At 43.6% G+C, this 21703-nt stretch overlaps 1 protein-coding gene and 1 long non-coding RNA gene across 3 annotated transcripts; one reads left to right on the top strand and one right to left on the bottom strand.

The window, feature by feature from the left end:
- Positions 1–2857: 2857 nt before the first annotated feature.
- FAM76A (family with sequence similarity 76 member A) lies at positions 2858–20355 on the bottom strand. 2 transcript variants are annotated; one of them, XM_081872230.1, is made up of 10 exons: positions 20194–20352; positions 16710–16774; positions 15810–15864; positions 14947–15099; positions 13967–14124; positions 12182–12268; positions 11477–11608; positions 5292–5427; positions 4417–4518; positions 2858–3097 (listed from the first exon to the last, which is right to left on the bottom strand). In XM_081872230.1, exons 1-10 carry the CDS (start codon positions 20272–20274, stop codon positions 3011–3013), a joined length of 1056 nt encoding a protein of 351 aa, XP_081728356.1. In that variant the 5' UTR covers positions 20275–20352; the 3' UTR covers positions 2858–3010. The 2 variants fall into 2 exon arrangements, with proteins under 2 accessions (XP_081728356.1, XP_081728357.1); XM_081872231.1 differs by lacking the exon at positions 11477–11608 and having other exon boundaries at positions 20194–20355.
- On the top strand, positions 5434–10253 carry LOC309347561. The gene is made up of 3 exons (XR_014158978.1): positions 5434–6446; positions 7154–10201; positions 10236–10253. It is a non-coding gene; the product is annotated as an uncharacterized lncRNA (long non-coding RNA).
- Positions 20356–21703: the final 1348 nt, after the last annotated feature.

Consider the following 21703-nt stretch of genomic DNA (forward strand, 5'->3'; position numbering starts at 1 on the left):
TGGGAAGGAACAGCTGGATATATATTGAATAAAAGCAAATACTATTCATTGTGTTTATATCCCACTTTTTTCTCCAAAGAGCACAGGTGGTATACATGGTTCTCCCCCTCATTTAATCCCAACAACCCTGTGAGGTGGGTTAGGCTGAGAGGTAGCAATGGGCTCAGGGTGACCCAGTGAGCTTCATGGCCAAGTGGAGATTTGAATCCTTGTCCTAATCTGACACCCTTTGGGAGGAAGGGTGAGGTATAAATTTAACAAGTGAATAGTTTTGTTGGTTTCAGTTGTGTTCCATCTACAATTTTATTATGTGCACTGCTTAGAGAGCTGTCTAAGCTGTTTATAAATCTTTCTAAATAAAACGAGCAAGAACATATATATTCTGGTAAGGTGTGATGGGTTGTATCCAATGTTGTGCTAAGGAACCTGTTCAGTTAGTGCAAGGATTAACGCTTGTGCAATGGGATTTCCTCCCTCTCCCATCATCTAAATCTGATCTGGGGGTTCACAGCAGCAGATGTGGGGAGGGCACAGGGTGCACATGGGGGTGGGAGGACAGTGTTCCAATGTGCAAGCGTAAATCTTTACACTAACATTATAACTGCATTGGGTACCACTCAATGCGACTTGAGCACTGTTCACTCCCCACCCTGTCTCCAAGTGGCAGTCAATCAAACAGAGTAGGGGAACTCCGAGAACAATTATGTTATGCCATGTGCCTTCTTCAACGAAACATTTTAAAGAAGATGGTGGGGGCAGTGGGGGGGGGATATGCATTTCTCATGTTGTGTACTTAAATTTAGTGGGAGTCTGAGATTTTTTTGTGTCGCTTTGTAGAGAACTTCACTCCTTTCCCCACTTGGGTTATTCCAGTTTAGCTCATGAAACTTCCCTGCATGGAAAAGAAAAATGATCAAGGACTCGATGTTCGTAGGATTTTAAAAAATGGGAGAGACTAGCTGTCACCCCCACCCTACTTTTTTTAAACAAGTGACGATAGCTACAGTAATGTGACAAGACTGAAGGAGACATATCAAACAAGAAACCTTCAATACAGAAAATACTGTTTAATCCTCTACATACATCAAATCCCACAGTAGCACCAAAAGGTCTTTGTGCTTCATGCTGATCACCTGCGCCTGGATCAGGCCCATGCCAGTGGGGGGGGGGGGGAGGAGGAATGGTTTATCTTTACCAACTCAACCAAGAAAGGCATAGGCAAAGTATCGAAACATGAAACAACCAAAAGATCCCCCCCTCTCCCAAACCATTTTTTTTTACATTTATTTTGTACAAATCAATGCAACTTTTTTTTTAAAGATTGCCAATGTTACAAACATAGAAAGAAAGAAAAACAGCATCACTATAAATCACCCACTTAAATGCATGATCAAGGTGTCACAGTTAAGAAAAAAGACACAATTTACAGGAAAAAACCCTTCTCCTTGTTTTCATTTTCTGTAGGCTGAGGAAGCTAAAAACCACTCCCGCTTAAATTTCTTTTTCCTAAAAATGTTTTTGAATATAAAAATTAGGCTTCTGCTGCTACAACTCCTTCTGGTGCAATGAATTCTTAATGTACAATGTCTTTTAAACAAAGCAAAAACAAGACTAAAAAATAAATAACCCTCAGCAGAGTGTGTGTTTCAATATTCTTTCTTCCACGTTCCAAGGCTTGTAGGTCTTTCAAAGTGCTACTGGAAAAAAAATCATCCCATATATTTATATATTTTAAAATATCCATAAAAGCCCATCTGCAGCAAATATCCCTCTATTTATCTTATAGAAAGTTAATCTCACACCACCTCAGATTGCTGTGTTAGGTGCATGTCCATAAAGGGTGGGGGGTGTCCCCCATTATTTCTGTACAAAGGAGCAACCTGGCGAAATACCTTGCCTGCATCTCAACTGTATTTGAACGGCTTGCTATTTCCGAAGAGATGCAAAAGCCATCATCTTGAACAAGAAAATGAACACAACCTTCTTCCCTCACACCTCTTTGTTCTGCTGCCAAGTTAGCTGGAAACATGGTGCCTGACCTCCGCCCAACTTCCTCAAAACTCTGCAGAATTGGGCCTTGTTACGGCCCAGTTACCACCACATTATTGGGGACTGGCCTCACCCAACCACTGATCTTGGGAAAAGGTTCCCTCCCTCCCCTCCCAATTCCAGACAAAAGGGGTTGGGGGAATAGGAGAAAAAGCAGGCAAATCTTAATCAGGGACTGAACCCTAATTCTCAAAGAACCAATGCCATATAAGTGATGACGACAACAACAACAACTGAATAAGCAAAACTGCAATTCACCAACCCACTTTCTTCCAAATTAATGTCCCCAGTATTTTTTCCAAGAGGCCCTTCAGCCTCCAGAATTCCTGATAAGACAGTTGCTGCATTAAACCTCCATCTGGTTTAACGTCCCGCAATTCTACAGACGTAAGGGAAACTAGAATCATAGAATCATAGAATCATAGAGTTGGAAGAGACCACAAGGGCCATCGAGTCCAACCCCCTGCCAAGCAGGAAACACCATCAGAGCACTCCTGACATTTGAGAGGAGCTCTGCATACTAGAGCAAAACGCAAGCATTCTTACGAGTAAGCAAAGTTAGGTACTGCTCTTTAAAAGGCTATACTCAGGCAGGACGTTAAATGCCTTGGGGGGAGGGGAGGAGAGAAAGCAGGAGAAGTCCGTGGAGGGATCCTATCCCAAGCCCTGTTTCCCTTACCGACTCGAGGGAGTGGTAGTAAAACTGAATGGGAAAACCCTGACATTGAAAGTATTTGTTGGCGGGCTTGGAGGGATGGTGCCCCCAGCCACCCTCATCGCTGTACTAGGACAGGAGAACAAGATGTGGAAAACCCAACACCTCAAGTATGCTATTGAATGGTCAGACGCAGAGGCTTCCACCACGTCCTTCGCAACAACAATCAAAATGAGGTTCTGGAAGGATTCCAACCCAACCAGCTGGGTTTGCAGCCTTACTGCAGGAGGAGCTCCCAGGCGGTGTTTAAGGGGAGGTTATTGCTCCTGACTTCTCCGTTTTCTTCCCCTTGGATAAAGCTGCGGCTTGTTTCAGGAGCTCTCGGTTCTTGGCCTGTTGGAGGAAGGAGAAGATCCATGTGTTACTTGAATGGGTTGGGAAGTAGCCCCAGGCTGAGTAACTGCTGCCGATTTACACAGAATCCTGGACTGGAAAAGAACTTGGGGGGAGGGGAGAGGAGTTCTGCACTGAGAAAAGCTCAATTCTGCAACCTGAATAAATTATGCAAAGCAATCTATCCTGCAATTCTCCCAGTCATCATGGGGAAGGCACTGATGCATTCACACAACCATGGATATAAGCAATATGATCCAACATGCACACCCCTGAGAGTGCGACCCTTGGGAAAGGGTTGGAGCTCAGTTGTGAACTACGTTTTATATGCAGGAAGTCCCAAGTTCAATCCCTATTGCCTCCAGGTAGTGCTGGGAACGCCCCCTTTCTGAAACCTTGGAGAGCTGCTGCCACTCAGAATAAATGATAGGTAAAGGTAAAGGATGCCTGTATGGTTAAGTCCAGTCAAAGGAGGCCGAGGGACCCAGCGTTTGTCTGCAGACAGCTTTCTGGGTCATGTGGCCAGCATGACTAAACCACTTCTGGTGCAAGGGGACACCGTGACGAGTGCCAGAGCACACGGCAGCACCATTTACCTTCCCGCTGCAACGGTACCTATTTATCTATTTGCACTTTTGAACTGTGTGCTTTTGAACTGCTGGTTGGCAGAACCTGGGACAGAGCAACGGGAGCTCAGCCCATCACAGTAATCGGCAAGCCCAAGGGGCTCCGTGGTTTAGACCACAGCACCCCCTGTGTCCCGGTAAAGGATACCGCTTCTCGGTAAATGATGCCAAGCTAGGAAGCAAGGAGGCGCACCAACTTAGATAGCTTTAAAAGAGGACTAGATGAGTTCATGGAGGATAAGGCTATTGATTTCTCCTAGCCATATTGGCTATGTTCTGCCTCCACAGTTGGAGGCAGGAATGCTTCTGAACACAGCTAGAAACCACAAAAGGGGAGAGTGCTCTTGTGAACTCAGATCCTGCAGGCATCTGCTTGGCCACTGTGAGAACAGGATGCTGGACTAGATGGGCTACTGGCTTGATCCAGCAGACTCTTCTTATGTTCTTATGATGCAGCCCTCTGTATCTTTATGTAGGACTCAGAAAGATACCTGTCTGAAAATCTGGAATGCTGCTGCCAATCAGCACAGGCAACAATGAACTAAATGGGCCAAAGGTATTGAATTGTTAAAAATCCAGAGTAGAATATTAGTCGATCTAACAATGCAAAGGTTTGCAGAGCTGGTCACAGTGTTCTCAGCATCCAATCAGTCCTGTAAATGCTAATTAATGGACCAAGTTAAACAAAGTTACCTGCAATTGTTCTGTGACTTCTTTGTGTGTCTTTTCCATCTGGTTCATTTTCACCCTCATCTGGGATTCTTGGTACTGCAGATCAGCCTTCAGTTCAGTTATCTGCAGAACACACACAAGCAAAAGAAATCAAAGCAGTTAAAATTCATTTGCAATTAATATTTGCCATACAATGGGAGATATCCTTGTAGAAATCCAGTATGCTAAATAAGCTGCAGGGCTGCCACCTGGGAACAAGGTGATAAGGAGTTTTATTAAATTCCATATATATTTAGTTTGAAAAATAAAGCAGGAACATAGCTGAGATTCAACAAAATTCTTACAGAAGCCTTTGCCAACCTGGTGCCCTCCAGATGTTTTGGACTACAACTCCTATCAGCTGTTGCTGTGCTGGCTGAGGTTTATGAGAGTTATAGTCCAGAATATCTGGAGGGCACCAGGTTCCTGAAGACTGCCTTGTGGCTTAACTTCCAAAATCATGAAACACAACCAGCGCCCAACCATCTTTCAGCTTGGGATCCAAACACCCACAAGAGCACCTCTCCTTACACCATCCTGGCCATGTCTTGAGATCTTCAGAGGAGGCTCTTCTCCATGTTCTGCTGCCAGGATAATTTCAATATGCAGCAGACAGGGAGAGAGTCTTCTATGTGGTGACACCCCAACTACAGAATGCCCTCCTCCAAACACGACAGGTGGCAATGTGACAATCATTTCAACACTAGCTCAAGACTTATAGAATCTTATTTATCTGTAGCGATACTATGAAAGATCCAGATCTAGCTTTCCTCACCTTCCTTAGGAAGAAAATTAAGAACAGATTACAATAAAGTGCCCCATTGTCTCACTGAGAGGTGGCTCAAAGGGGACATTACCTTCTTCTCTTTCTCCAGGATCATCTGATCTTTTTGGTGCAGCATTTTCTTGAGAGTAGCCACTTCCTCTTTCAGCTGGGCTATGATGACAAAGTGGTCAGTGCCAGGAGAGTCCAAGGCAAGGTCTGGAGAAAAGCTATAAAGAGACAGTAAGGGGGAGATCATTAATTACTCACCCCTGGGCTCCAGTTCAGATGGGATAGTAAGCCGTGAACAAGAGAGGTCAGTCCCACAGGCTAACAGGAAAGCCTGCAAAGTCCCTCACGGTCATCTAGTTATCATCATTCAGTGAAATGTATTTGGAGAAACCCTTCCCAACCTTGAGTCACCGGATGTTGCTGACCACAGCCAATGGTAAAGGATGAAAGGAACTGTAGACCAACAACATATGGGGACCCAAGGCTGGAAACGCTGATTTAGAGGATATGTATGTAGGGTGATCTGCAATAATTAAAATAACACATATGTGCAACATCGGATGCAGGATATCTCTGACCCTCCAAAAGTGGCTGAACTCCTACTTCCATCAGCCCAGCAAGTCAGACCAACAGCCAGGGATGATGGGACTTGTAGTTCAGACACATCTGGAGGGTCTGTGTGGCATGCTTGACCTATTTGTCTAAAGCATGCTGCTCCAACTACATATTTAATTTGTGCCAGGGACATTTTGTGTCCCCTCCCCCCCACCTTTTAAAATGACAACATAGACAATCCCACCTTCTTCTTTGGTCAATTACCACTGCAAAGGTTTAGCTAATATTTGACGTGTTTCCACACTCTTCACGACAAAGGGGACAACGGCTATGGCTCCAATCCTATGCATGCTTCCTTGAGCGCAAGCACTATTGAATTCAACTTACTTCCAAGCGACTTACTTCCAAGTAAATATGCATAGGTTGATCTGAATTGCATCTAAACAATTATCACTGTATATCCTGCGAAGAGGGAAGAACGCTATGCACCTTCTTGAGCATATCACTCTCTTTGCACAAAATGAACTAATAAGCAGTTCTCCAAAACTTCTGTCTTCCCCCTTGTTTGCAGCTGTATGATATTATCCTTTTCCGTGTGGATTCATATTAATTTTTCAGTGCAGCATCAATTTTCTCTGTTTGGAGTTTCTCTGCATTATTTAGCGCACCTGTGCATAACACTGTACAGACCTGTCTTTGTTGAATTTCATTTTTTTAATATATTTTTTTATTAAAGTTTATCATACTAACACAAAACAATAATACAAACAAACAAGAAAACCAGAAAAAAGAAAGAAAAAAAAGATTAAAAAAGGAGAAAAAACATGTATAATTTCCATGCCTTATTTTCTTATAACTTACTTTCCCGACTTCCCCATACCTCCCCTCTCTGTATTCCAATTTCTATTTTATTGCTTCAGCAAATCCTTACCCTTAATTTTAATTTAATTTTTAACCTTTCTTTTCTTTTTACATATCCATTACCGCTGAAAACCCCATAATTTCTAAACCAATGTCATTCTAACATTCATTAATTTTGCAATGTTTCTTAAGATAGTCCTTAAATTTCTTCCAATCTTCTTCCGCTGTCTCTCTCCCCTGGTCTCGGATTCTGCCGGTCATTTCTGCCAGTCCCATATAGTCTATCAGCTTCATCTGCCATTCTTCCAAGGTGGGTAGATCTTGTGTCTTCCAGTACTTTGCGATGAGTATTCTTGCTGCTGTTGTAGCGTACATAAAGAAAGTTCTATCCTTCTTTGACACCAATTGGCCGACAATACCCAAGAGAAAGGCCTCTCGTTTCTTTAGAAAGGTATATTTAAATACCTTTTTCAATTCATTATATATCGTTTCCCAGAAAGCCTTAATCTTTGGGCACGTCCACCAAAGGTTTGTTGAATTTCAGTGCATTGCTGTCAGCCTAGTCCTAAAGCTCAACATCCCAATCGACTTCCCATATTCAATATAGCAGCTTTAAAGCAGGGTGAGAAACACTACCTTGAACACGCCACCAAAGAGCAGCTTAGAAAATTTCTGAGCTATGGGTCTTCTACACTATGCAAAATGAGTTCATGTGCTTTGGTATTCTTCATGTTCAGTGGGCAAAAATGTGGGATGTTAAAGAATGCTGTTTCACATGCAGAGAGAGGGAGGGATAAAACAGTAAGGAAAATCAAAAGCCAAGAGGTGGCTATGGCATGAGGTTTTCTAAATACCCTCAACAAGGACATATCTATACCACAAACCTATGTGGCAGCTATGGGAATCCTGTAGCCCTCTAGTTGCTGTGAGACTGCAACTGTACTTGTCTCTGACTACTGGCTCTGCTGTTTGGAGCTGATGGGAGTTGGGAGTCCAACAACCTCAGGAGGGCACCAGGTTCCCCACCTCTGTTCTCCTGGCTTCTCCCAAAGAATCCTGGGAATCTACCCTTGCAGCACTACAGTTCCCAGACTACCAAGCTGCTTTAAATCTGCAGTGAAGACACGAATGGCCAACTGATGGCTTGCAGGCAACAACGTACCTTGATATGTCCTCATCAAACTTTAGTCAGAGTAGTAATATATCCCCAAGTGCATTTGGAGATGCACTCTTTGCCCTTGGAGATAAAGGAGACCAAGATTCCCAGCAGCAGCATGAACATGTTCCCCATGAGGAACACAATCACTGCTTTTTCAGGTTAGGTTTGAAACCCAACATGAACACAACACACCATAAATGCTACTGCATTACTATCCCATGCAAATTTTGGATATGCAAAGAGTCACTGCCACCCCTGATGTAAATTTATATTTTTTAATATTGTGTTGGAAGCTGCCCAAAGTGGCTGGGGCAACACAGTCAGATGGGTGGGGTATAAGTAATATATTATTATTATTATTATTATTATTATTATTATTATTATTATTATCTTAAATCTGCAGAAGGTGGATCCAGGCCAAGTCAGGCACACTTATTATTTCCACTTAAGATCAAAACTTACTTATCAAGTTGCATGGATTTCAGCAGGTGTAACTACTGCCTTGGTCCAGATTTAACAACCCATTTAATGCAACCTAAATATTAATACTAGAGACAGAAAGAACCACACAAATGGAAAGAGGAACCCTATGAAACAGTGAAAGTTCTTGGGGGAGGCAGTAAAGAGAGAGACAGTATTTCAACTCTGTTGACAGCACTTTCATTACAGAAGCCAAAGAACAGAAAAAGAAGTAGCTAAAATGAGAGTGGGAGGGTGAGGTTTTCCAGAAATACCCCATTTTCAGAAACCATTGTTTTATCTACAACCTCTTCTTGAAGGGTCCATTCACAGTCAACTTCTCCTACACACAAGCAAGCACCCTCCATCTGAACTAGGAGCCACACCTACATTAACACGGGGAAGCATTATTGTGAACCAGGCTGTACAAAGGTACAACCACAGCCACTCCCACGACTGCGGAAGTGTCTGCTTGCTGTCTTCAACGTACACAACTCGGCCAGGAATCAAACCACTCCTTAAGAGTAGAAAGCTGGGCAGGTGAAGGCCTGGGGAGAGTACTGAGGGCCAGACAGAGATACCCACAGGGCCACGTTCACCCCATATGCCTGAGGTTCCTCATTCCTGACCTACATGGAATGCCTGGCTTGCCTATGGTTACCAGACAAGCAACTCAGTACAAGACTGCACTTATGTAATATTGCTCATTTCCAAATAACTTGAGACCCAGAGTCCTCGAAGGGAGGTCAGGCAAAGCAATCACAGGGCAGACAAGGACTCCCTTGGAACTTCAGGTTTTTTTACCTCTCCATACTGACCAGCCTTGATTGAGGCAGGCATAAGTGTACAACGCTGCCAAAAAATGTCCACCTTCCTAATTACTCTTCAGCTTGAGACACACCATGCAAAATGCAGTCCATCGGCTTCACAACTCACCGACCCACCCTTTGTCAGTCCCAGGCAGGCAGCAAAAACAGGAGGTATAGTAACAGGCTGCCATAAGCTTGGTGGGTTGCAAACAGTGCAAGTTTGCTGTGAAATGAGAAATGGGAGCTGTGGAACCTGGGAGCCTCTAGATAAAGTGTGGGGAACCTTTGGCCCTTCAGATGTTGCTGAACCGAATCAGCCTTGGCCCCTGGTCCAGCAATTTCAAGAGGGCCAGAGGTTCCCCATGCCTGCTCTGGGTGCTGCTGTGCAGTTTTTGCAAAGTTTCCTGCTATACCATCCAGAATATAGCAGGTGACAAGAGCCTAACAGACCCGGCTGAAAGACTAATTCCAGCCAGGTTGCTCACAAATCCCAATTCTTATGGATCACAATAAACCTGTGATTTCTTTATGCTGGTTTCTGCCTGCCCTCCCATGGCAATGAGGAGAAATTGCAGGTCTGTGATAAAAAACTGCACTCTCTTCCTTAGATAGTCGTTTAGAAATCATAACATGTATGCCATGGTCTAGTAGGTTTAGGTGTACTGAATATAGTGTGATTATTAGAGCAATAAGAATTAAATCAAGCATACATATACAAGCCTTGATTCTTACTGCTCTAATCACTGAAACTTGATATAGATTCAGTAATACAGTATCTTGTCTTATGGATGGAGAGGAGAGGACACGCAAGGAGGTGAGAGTGCACTAGCTGTGTGTGTCAGCCCCTCAGCTCTGACCTTGGGAGCTACAGATATGATTAATCAACAAATCTGGGTTGTAGCTCTCCAAAAGGATAAAGTTCAAAATGCATGCTACTCAGCAGCAGGAAACTGTAGCAAAAACTTCATTCCAGCTGATTATCATTGTATTATAATCCAATGCTCATCTTTTTTGGCCAAATTACGTTGTGAAAATTAAGGTGTGCGTTAGATTTGATGGCACATTAGACAAGTGATTACGGTACTTTTGAAATTTCTAAATACCATAGCTGGCTTTAACACCTTACCATCTACTCTACTGGAAATAAGAGTAGAAAGCTGGGCAGGTGAAGGCCTGGGGAGAGTACTCATACATTCCTTATAACCAATTCCTCATACATTCCTTATAACCAATGTGTCTTGCTTTTGTCAATCAAGCATTGAAACCATTGAGCATGTATTACTATATTACTCATATTATAAGGACATCTGCTCCTTATATATTTGAACTATTTTAACTGAATTCCCAGGCAGATCTGATAAATTTTACACTTCCTTCCTTTTGTCAGATTCCACTAAAGGCTGTTGGTAGCTTTTTGTACTTTTGCAAGCGTTGGGGTTCTCTCAAGTAACCTCCAGGCTGAATTACTGCAATGTTCTCTATGTGGGGCCGCCCTTGAGGCTGATCCGGAAGCTCCACCTGGTGCAAAATGTGGCAGCTCAACTGTTCACTGGGGCAGGACATGGCCAACACATCACCTCACTCTTGAAAGACTTGCACTTGCTGCCAATTAGCTACTGGGCTAAGTTCAAGGTGCTTGTTTTGCTAAATAAAGCCCTACATAGCTTGGGTTCAGAATTCTCTTTATAAATCCAATTGATTACTGAGTTCTCTTGGCGAGGGCCTCCTGTGAATATAATCTTGTCAGGAGGTCTATTTCCTCACAATACAGGAATTGGTCCTTTAGCGTTATGGCACCTCCTTTTTGGAATTCCTTCCCCTTAAATATTAGGCAGGCACCCACTCGGTTTGTCTGTTCAGGGCCTACTGAAGAACTTCTGTTTTCAACAAGCGTTTTAAGTGGAGACCTTTCCCCGTCTGCATCCACACTGGATATGTTTTTATTGTTTTACCACCTGTTTGCCACCCTGGGCAACTTTGGGAGGAAGAGGGCAGGATATAAATTCTATAAATACATAAAAAACAAATCCTGCCAGTATCTCCCTCTTGTGTGTGGATAATGTCCCCTTGGCTCTATGAGAACGCACACTAGAATAAGGAGTTCGATATTAGTGTATAGAACAATATTGTCTCCGCACATGGATTTCATGCCTTGATATTTCTAAATACAGGCATCACAGACAATGAGGGAGTGACAGGAGAGTTGTAACATGGAACTAGACCAGACCTTCAAGCGATGGTTAATAAAGCAATTGCCAACAAATTACCTACACACTTAGAAGTCCTGGCCTACAGTCTGGCCCACGCTCCTAGAATGATATGTTTTAGGAGGAAATCCAAGAGCATGGATTGCTTCCATAAAATGAGACAATTCCCAGGGTTGGGGAGGAAACAGGTGGGGGAGAAAATGATAGGTGATCTCACTTCAGGATGTCAGTGCCTTGAGAAACAGGACAATCATGGGCACCGAGACTCTGTTGGGAAGCAGCCCACTGCACCAACACGGACGGGGCACTCTGGATAGGGGGGCAAAGCATCTCGGGAGAGGAAGGAACGCTGAGAATTAGAGAGGAAAGGGAGGAATGAAAATATGCACATCAAGAGCGTCAATGCTAACTACACCCGCCCCCTTCTCATTCTTTCCAGATTTTAAGTGTCAGGGAAACCCTAACCTACCCTACCATGTCACTTGCTGGGGAAGGGGGGAAAACCAACACATTTTTTTTGCACACAGCAGTCACAGAACAGAAGCTACAGACTTCAGAGATTGGCAGAGGCTTTCCTTCTCCCAAAACAAAGGAAGGGGGTAAAGTGGGTCTCTTTTTAAAAGTATGATCTTGCTTGACAGTAGCTTTCTTTTCTCTAATATATTTCTATTCTGCACTGCCTAATTTAACAGCATAGTCTGGAATCCCAAAACTACACATATAACTATGCAAAAGAAATGCAACCTATCACCAAACGTTTTCCCCATAATGATAAAGTTGGTCCACAAGAGCCCTGCAGCTCCAGAAGAGACGCTTCACCATTTAAGTCTCTAAGTGCTGAAAAGTTTTCTAATTCTTTTTCTTTTAAAACTAAAAACAGATCAGACCACCCACCCGCACTTCCAAATTTTAAGATGCTCACCTGTCTCCATTGGCTGATATGGCATCAAACTTGGGCTTTTTCTTTGGGATTTCATTCTGAATAGAAGATGTAGATAATGTTTTCTGGCTGCAAAAGAAAACAAAGCAACAAAACACACCGTTAAGAAGTTTGGCAATTCCAAGTCAGTTTTCTGGTTGTTTTCTATAATTGCAGTATGCTCCTTGAAAAAAAGAACTCTTTGTGGATAAAGCAGCAGGATTTCTTAAACAGAAGTAAACATGAGATGACCTTTAATGCACCTGTTAAAAAAAAGAGGGGGGGGGCACCCTGACCATACTCAGTGGCTACACATTTTAATACTAGTTATGTGCCAAAGCTGTGGATTTGCTGACTAGAGTAGAAAAAACTACAACACTTGTTATTGGGAGTGGTACATTACACCCTCCTCCCACTTTCTCCTCCCAACAACCCAGTGAGGTAACATATGGAATGTGTGTGTGTGTATGTAAGAGAAAGAGAAAGAAGGCCAGTATCACCAAATGAACCTCAAGGCAGAGTAATGATTCAAACCTAGATCACCCTGATCATATCCAATACACTATCCTGACACACACACTTCCTTGCCAAGCAGTTTCCAAGACACATTTAAGCAGGGCAATGTGTATGTTGTGATCCCATGTGGCACTGGGTGCAGAATTCATCAAAAAATAAACTTTAAACAGCAGCAGTGCATTACAAAGCCACTACAGATTTCCACCTTCCCAGTTGCTGCACAGGCTACTCAACTTGTACAGAAATACAGAGCAAAGCAGCAATTTTCAAGTCCTCACAGCTGGGAAGAAACATCGGCCATGCCTGCTTAAATATCAAAATAGTTTTTAAATAGACAGGCAAGTGCTCTTTCTCTCCTAATCACCTCCCTGCTCTAAATCCCAAATAAACCGAAAGGTGGCTTGGGTTTATTATTGTTTTTAAAGCAAGAGGACTGCAATATGTGTTAGTGCATACTTTGGTCCTCTGAAAAAGCAAACCACACCAAAAGACAAATACTTCTTATTTACCATAAAGTAACAGCCTGCTATTGAGAGCTCCCTTAATAAATGATTTGAGGAACATATCCTAATATTCAAGACAAAACAAATTCCTTCCAGTAGCACCTTAAAGACCAACTAAGTCAGTTCTTGGTATGAGCTTTCGTGTGCATGCACACTTCTTCAGATACCACACACGAAAGCTCATACCAAGAACTGACTTAGTTGGTCTTTAAGGTGCTACTGGAAGGAATTTGTTTTGTTTTGACTATGGCAGACCAACACGGCTACCTATCTGTAACTAATATTCAAGAACATATTGGTTTACCCTACGGAAGCATTCAAACATACAGTTTTAGCAGGCAGCCCACCATGGAAGTGCATTAGACACATTTTGTGTCATCCTCTCCCCCCAGACAGAGTTCAGGGAAAACAGTTTTTTTTCTTCACTTTGCAGCAGAATGCAGTTTTGCCATCTCCAGTTAGGGCTGAGAGAAACTGCTGCCTGAAACCCTGAAGAGCTGCTGCCAATCAGTGTGGACCATATGGAACTAGATAGACCAATGGCAGCTTCCAACGTTCCATGCCTTCTCATAGAACCCCTGCATGTTTCCATGCATGTTTGTATACATCCTATCTCAGAGTTCAAAAGGCCACTGAAGGTCTGTAGGATGGCCACAATCCTTTGGCCAGAAAAAGCAAGCCTGCTTTTCTGCTGCATATGCCTCCATATGCCACAGGAGTGCACACAGAGAGTGAAGCTGCCGAGGGAGCTACACTGATAGTGCATTACCTGTTGTAGTGAGTGCCACCGCTGAGTCGGCCATACTGTTCGTTTTCCGGCAGGCTTGTCCGGGAAGAGGTGCTCAAGTGCTTACGTTGCTCTTTGGTCTTCTGCAAGACTCTTTTATAGGAGAGTGTGCAAAGCCAGCAGAGTAGCTTCCCATCCACCTAGGTAGAGGAGAAAAGGGACAAAACAGGCAGGATGTTATCACACACTCTCCTAGACAAAAGGAAAAGCACAACAGCCAAAATGGAACTGAGAAGCAGCTCTTCTGAAACAGACCATATTTAGAAACAAAATAGTCACGACCGTTTAAACTTAAGGGTAGCCAATGTGGTGCCTTCTAGATATTGCTGGACTACATCTCCCGGTTTTTCTGGGAACTGGCCATGTTGGCTGGGACTGACAGGAGCTGGTATCTGACATCTGGAAGGCACCATGTATTACTGGTGGGAAAGATACAAGCCAATTCACACAGCAATCTTTCCCCTAAAACCAGTGAATTTAAGTTTCACTCCTTCTCATGCTGGATGCCCGGCCAGATCTCAAGATGTTGGCCAGGAACCCATGTGGAATCCATGTCTCACTGAGCAAAGGAGACATCAGGGCAGTGGGCACCTGCAACAGGCAGAAAAACTTCAAGGAAATGCAGTGAGCCAATGAGGAGGAGGTCCCTCAGTCCCTATTGTGAGGGACTTAATGTTCAGTAGTTAGTTGGTTTTGAAGTTTACCCCACCTCCTGGCATGGTCAAAATAATAACAATACCAAAGTCATAATGATGACTCAGTAAGGAGCAATCTGATGAGCACACAGAATCATAAAATCTTAAGAGTTGGAAGGGTTATCTAATCCAACCCCCTGCAAAGCTGGAACATCTGTAGGACATACTTTTAAAGGTGTCATGTGTTAAATAGCCTTTTGGTGCTCAGAATCTACCCACAGCAGACAGCTTCTTCACTTTCCATGCTGAATGTATATAGGCACTCACTTTTTTCCTGTCATCTTTCCTGTCAAAGGCACACTGCTGCTTACACTGCTCACACGAATGTGGTGGTCCGTACTTCTTCTCGGAGTTTGTACAACGCTGGCACTTGTTACCAATAAATGCAGCAATTATATTGCAATACTGGCATGGTTTGGGCTGTAAAAAACCAGAAAATTGTAAAGAGATTAATGATGCACTTTAATTATATATGCAATCGCCAAGACTTGCTCCAGTGTTCTCAATGTTGCCTCCCTGCTTTCTCTCAACTAAGCATGATGAGTTTCCAAAAACACACTACATACATTTAACTACCCTAAGCTTGCTGTGACCTTTTCTTCCACTTGCTGGTCCACTGGAAACTGGCCAGAGTTCCACCCACCTCTGCTTTTAAACCACCATAGCAGGAATGGGGAATTTCCAGCCTGCATGTCAATCTTGTCACACTAGGGAGTCAAATTCTCCCGAATTCATTTTTTTAAAAAAAACACACACCAAACCCAGTTAGTTGATGTCATTGCAGTGCAGGATGATGTCACCTGATGGATAGAGTTTGATTTTGCATTGGCTGCCACACCAGTTCCCCTGGCCATAGCAGCAGGATGCAATCCCCTCATCAGCTGACAAGCAGGAGTTAGATCCTGCTCAGTTTAGCTGACATTCAGGGCTGCAAAGCGCAATGCAAATGTGACTATGATGTCAGGTGATTGACACACAGGTAGATGGCTCCACCTGCCTGTCAAATTTGGTCCTCAGGGTGGGAAGATAAGGATCTGTCCCACTGGCAGGAATAGATTTCCCATCTTTTCACTATACTATAGGAATTAAGATAAACTTCCAGTGCGTAAGGAAAGAAGACTGAAACATACCGTCCCATAAAGTTTCACGTTCTGTGCACACTTCTTGCATATTGTGTTGGTTTTGCTAGCAAAACAACAAAAAGATTAAATTAAGATAGGAAAACATGATGTAATGTGATCTGCATTTATAGATTATAAAGCAAAAAGAAGTAACTTTGTCACTTTTTGAATTATATACCATTTGTGCCTTACATGATATGGTCAATTTGTAACTATTAAGTTCTGGATCTAATTCTATAATATTTTAATTTAAGAAATAAAAAATGCACAATATATAAAAATGCAGAAAGACAGAATGATTTGCTGTCTCCTGTTTAAAACAGTTGGGGTTGCTCATGAGTGTTCAACTCAATTGGAGTTGCGCAAAGCTATTTCAAATTGTATTCTACATAGCAATTCTACTTTGCATTAAAAAGGTCCTAAATTAAATCCCTGGCATCTCCAAAAAGGACATGGGAGAGAACCATGTCTAAAATCCTGGGCAGCTGCTGCCAGTCAGTCATACTGGGCTATGTGGACCAATGGTCTGACTCAGCACAAGGCATCTTCCTATTTTTCTATGGTCCAAGCTTGCAATCCCAAGCCTTCCAATCCTTGGAAACAGTCTCTGATAGAGTTCACTTCTGAACTGATGTGTGAATTAGTTAGCAAAATAATGCTGAGTATTTTTCGCTATTGGAGAGAAAGTCAGACTCCCTGACTGATTCAACCTGGCAAAGCACCACTCTTATGCTTAAAACAATAGCTCAAGTGTGTTGGAGACTCAACAAATGCTGAAGGCACCAGAACAGGCGGCCTTTGTTTTGGAATCAAACAATGAAAAGCCACAATTGAAGATATCGCAAAGAAAGCAGTTCCATTTCCCCCCACCCAGACAATCCAGTGTAAAAAGGCTGAGAAAGTGTTTACCTCTCTTGCTGGAATTCAGTTCTGCAATAAGTACATTTAACAATGGGGTGTGCAATCCGACACTCCTGAAAGAGAAAGATTTTTGAAAGTTATAAACATCTAGTTATAAACATCTAGGGAATTGAACTGAAAGGCAAAAACATACAAAAGGCGTTTGGGTTGTCACTAATGTATCATCCCGTAAACTTAAGGAGTGTGATACTGACAAGGAATGGTGAAGAGAGAAATCCCATCGTGATAAAGATGAAGGCAGGTCCTAGAGTGGTGACTCAAAGTGGCAAATTATCAAACAACAGATTTTTGTATTCTGGCCCAGGAAGCAATTAGACAGGGCTACTGCTTTACACAGCATCCAACTAGAGAAGATGGCCAGTGCAACAGGCAGAGTCATCTTACAAAGTTATCATCTCCAGAGTCAAAACTCCTCTCTTTATAGTTCATCTGCATATTTTGCTAGTGGCACAGAAAACTGCAATTCTTCTAAGAAAAACAACATAGTGTCTCTTTAGCAATGAGTATGTTATCCCAAAGAAGGGAAGTGCCAAAGAATGGTCCAACTACCGCACAATTGCACTCCTTTCACACGCTAGCAAGGTTATGCTTAAAATTCTACAAGGAAGGCTTAAGCAGTATGTGGACTGAGAACTCCCAGAAGTGCAAGCTGGATTTAGAAGAGGCAGAGGAACCAGAGACCAAATTGCAAACATGCGCTGGATTATGGAGAAAGCTAGAGAGTTCCAGAAAGACATCTACTTCTGCTTCATTGACTATGCAAAAGCCTTTGACTGTATCGACCACAGCAAACTACGGCAAGTTCTTAAAGAAAAGGGAGTGCCTGATCACCTCATCTGTCTCCTGAGAAATCTCTATGTGAGACAAGAAGCTACAGTTAGAACTGGATATGGAACAACTGATTGGTTCAAGATTGGGAAAGGAGTACGGCAAGGCTGTATATTGTCCCCCTGCTTATTTAACTTATATGTAGAATTCATCATGCGAAAGGCTGGGCTGGATGAATCCCAAGCCGGAATTAAGATTGCCGGAAGAAATATCAACAACCTCAGATATGCAGATGACACAACCTTGATGGCAGAAAGTGAGGAGGAATTAAAGAACCTTTTAAGGAGGGTGAAAGAGGAGAGCGCAAAATATGGTCTGAAGCTCAACATAAAAAAAAGAAAGATCATGGCCACTGGTCCCATCACCTCCTGGCAAATAGAAGGGGAAGAAATGGAGGCAGTGAGAGTTATTACTTTCTTGGGCTCCATGATCACTGCAGATGGTGAAAGCAGTCACAAAATTAAAAGACGCCTGCTCCTTGGGAGAAAGGCGATGGCAAATCTAGACAACATCTTAAAAAGTAGAGACATCACCTTACCAACAAAAGTCCGTATAGTAAAAGCTATGGTTTTCCCAGTAGTGATGTATGGAAGTGAGAGCTGGACCATAAAGAAGGCTGATCGCCGAAGAATTGATGCTTTTGAATTATGGTGCTGGAGGAGACTCTTGAGAGTCCCATGGACTGCAAGAAGATCAAACGTATCCATTCTTAAGGAAATCAGCCCTGAGTGCTCACTGGAAGGACAGATTGTGAAGCTGAGGCTCCAATACTTTGGCCACCTCATGAGAAGAGAAGACTCCCTGGAAAAGACCCTGATGCTGGGAAAGATGGAGGGCACAAGGAGAAGGGGACGACAGAGGACGAGATGGTTGGACAGTGTTCTCGAAGCTACAAACATGAGTCTGACCAAACTGCGGGAGGCAGTGGGAGACAGGAGTGCCTGGTGTGCTCTGGTCCATGGGGTCACGAAGAGTCGACACGACTAAACGACTAAACAACAACAAATGTTAATAGGGATTCATAAAGAAAATCATGTCTCCTTCACTGTTGCCCTTGATTGTAATCAGTCACTGAAGAGAGTCATACTGCAGCAAAGGAACAGTAGTTAGATACCACATTAGATAAGTAGCAGCTAACTATAAGCAAGAGTGCAAAACACAAACAAAACACAAACTTTCAGTACATTTAAACCCAATTGTTTTTAAACTTGATTGTAAGTTGCCTAAGGAATGCCCTTTTTAGATGACTTAACAAGTTAATAAAACAACAATTTAATAAAAACAATAACATATTGTGGTTTTCTTTCTTTTTATGTTGTGAACCGCCCTGAGATCTTTGAATGAAGGGTGTTATACAAATTGGGTAACTAATAACTAATAATAATATTGCCTAGGATGAGACACCAACATCTTTATTCCTGATCTTATTATATGACTCATTTGTCCTGTTATATGATCTTTAATGTATTTCTTTTATGATTATATTGATTTTATTGTGAAACTGCCTGGGAGCTGTTTGGCTGAAGAATAACTTACGAAACATGCTAACTACATACTGCCATAGGCCACATCTTTCTTAATGAACCCCAATTAGAAGCTAACACACGAGGCACAAGCATACAAATAATAGGAATAAACAAATACACTCTGACTTCACAAAGGACGTATGCAGGAAATAACTAAAGCTATGTTAAGTGGGATTTGTGGGTACACTCACAAAGAAGCGCCTGCCTACCCAGTTTCCAAACCACCTCCCTAAGCAACAACACCTACTACAATCTATAGGCCAATCCTACCCATGTTTACTCAGAAATAAGGTCCACTACATTCAGTGGGGCTTTCTCTCAGGTAAGAGCACATAACTGAAGTCGTGGCTTCTTGCTCCATTCCTTTCCCCTTCTATTGTCTTCATCAAAGCAGTTCTTGAAGAAGAAGAAGAAACCAGTCCCAGAGAGTCAGAGTGGTGGTATAATAGCTATATGAAACTGGACCGCAGAGACGTGACTTTGAATTCCCACCACTCACCCCAAAGATCCCTGAGCAGTCTTGGGCCATACTCAGAAACCTAGCCTACCTCACACAGCTACTGCATGGATATCCAGAGGCACCTACACCTCCTGTGCAGAAAGTTGCAAGGGATATAAAGGCATCCTATCAGGATTTCTCTTATTCCCTTCACCCAGCGTTCAAAGATCTTTGAATACGTCATGCCTCAGCCCTGCTTGCCAGGGATGATGACAGCAACCCTGTGAGGCAGGCCAGTTGATTCCAATATGGAGTGGTGGCCAGTGGGAGGGAGGGAAAGGGGGGGGGGATGCCGAGTAATGCTGCCCTTCGATTACAGCACGCCTCGGCCACAACAACAACCACCACCCTGTGAGGTAGGCCGGTGTTGTTTTGATTCCAGCATGAACTGGAGGGTCAGGGGGGGAGGAGGCAGAGAGAGAGAGAGAGAGAGAGAGAGAGAGAAGGTTAGAGGCCGAGCGAAGCTGTTCTGGCTAAGGTCACCCAAGGAGGCGGCTAAGCTGAGCTCCGACGGGAGAGGAAGAGAAGGGTGGGCGGGTGGGATTCCGGCTCACAGCTCGCGCTCCTAACCGCCACGGCGCCCGCGCCCCCTCAGCCCCCGCCCGTTCCTGGCCCTGACCTTGCAGAGCTGCTGTCCCTGGCTGAGCGCCTCGAACGGGAAGCGCTGGTGGCACTTGGTGCAAGCATAAAGCGCCGCCATCCCGCCGCCCGCACTGACAGGCGCAGCTCTAACCCAACCCGACGTGACGCTCCCGCCTGTCTACGGCGCCATTGGTCGAGCGCGGCGCCACTCACCGCTTCGGAGGCGGGGCCTCCGTTCGTACCTGGAGGCTCATTGATTCTCCGGAGACGTCACTCAGAGGTTTAGGGCGGGGCGGGCTCGAGTTGTTGCGGGAAGAAGCCGGGGAAGGGAAGGGCGGAGCTGCGTCTCCGGGTGTGCCTCCGTCCGGGGTTGCGCAAGGGGAGCGGCGTCACGGCACCAACTCGGGTCACCCTTAACCATAGAGATAGTCAGAGAAAATAGTAGAGTAACGTGCAATATGAAATATGTTCTCCCGTCGTTATTGCTGTGGTAAAAACTGGGGGCCCTCCCTTTTGCTAGTGTTGCCCATAAGTACGGTGTGGAATCTTTGTGAGGAAAACAGGACTGATATATCTCGAGCTGGAAGTCTGAGTGGCAAAACTAGACCAGAAGCATAGAAAGTATTGAGACAACTTGTGACTCTATAGTTGCATCTTCATCAATTGCTTCTACGCTCCCGCACGTCTTCTGTTCTCTCGCGAGATCTGTGTGTGCTTTGGAGGGGGTAGAGGATGTTATGCTTGTTTCACATGTTTCGATTACAAAGTGGTTTTTAATTGTTATGGTCCCCTTTGCAGAGGGTTGCGTCCTGTTCTCGCAGTGGCCACGCAGATAGGTAGCCGTCCTGGCTAGGAGCCCCCGGCTGCCACAAATTTATCCAATCCTCTTTTAAAGGCCACCCCAAGTTGGTGGCCATCACTGCTTTCTCTGACGAGCAAGTTTTCCAGAGTTTTAACAACTTCGTAAAGAAAAGTACATTTCTTTATTATATGTCTCGAATCCTTCCGCATTCAGGTTCATAGGACACCTTGCAAGTTCTACTGTTTCTCCATGCCATGCATCAGTTTTTGAGCTTCTGTTCTGTCACCTACAGCTCATCTTTTTTCTAAATTAAAAAGTCCCAAACGCCACAACCTTTCCTCATGGGAGAGTTGCTCCACTCCTTGATCTTTTGCCCTTTACTGAATCTTTTCCAACTCTCGAATAATACCACCCTTCTTCAGGTGAGGTGACCAGAACTACACAGTATTTCAAATGTGGTTGCACCATAGATTTGTGTAATGGCATTATGATATTGGCAATTTTATTTTCATTTTTGATATGGAATGGATAAGGGTATTATATCTGACTGTGTATTTTACCTCTGGTGTTTCCTACGGGGTATGTTGTGTATGTGGATGTTAATGGAAATCCAAACTACCAACGGCTAATTTTGTATCAAATGCCATGCTCTACAAGTGATGCAAAATCATGTTGTCCCCCTTCCCCAAGATTTGTTACCAATATTTTCTCACAAAATTATGTAAGGCCACTACACCCTCTCCTC

The sequence above is a fragment of the Podarcis erhardii genome (assembly GCF_964252035.2).
Source record: "Podarcis erhardii genome assembly, chromosome: 7".
Classification (NCBI taxonomy): domain Eukaryota; kingdom Metazoa; phylum Chordata; class Lepidosauria; order Squamata; family Lacertidae; genus Podarcis; species Podarcis erhardii.

Bases quoted from the DNA above. Each gene is read 5' to 3' on its own strand.
- FAM76A (XM_081872230.1), bottom strand. From the start codon at position 20,274: ATGGCGGCGCTTTATGCTTGCACCAAGTGCCACCAGCGCTTCCCGTTC. The intron at 16,775-20,193 runs GTCAGGGCCAGG...TTTCTCTTTCAG, and splicing joins AGGGACAGCAGCTCTGCAAG to GAGTGTCGGATTGCACACCC. The intron at 3,098-4,416 runs GTAACTTTGTTT...TTCCTCCAACAG, and splicing joins AAGTCACAGAACAATTGCAG to GCCAAGAACCGAGAGCTCCT.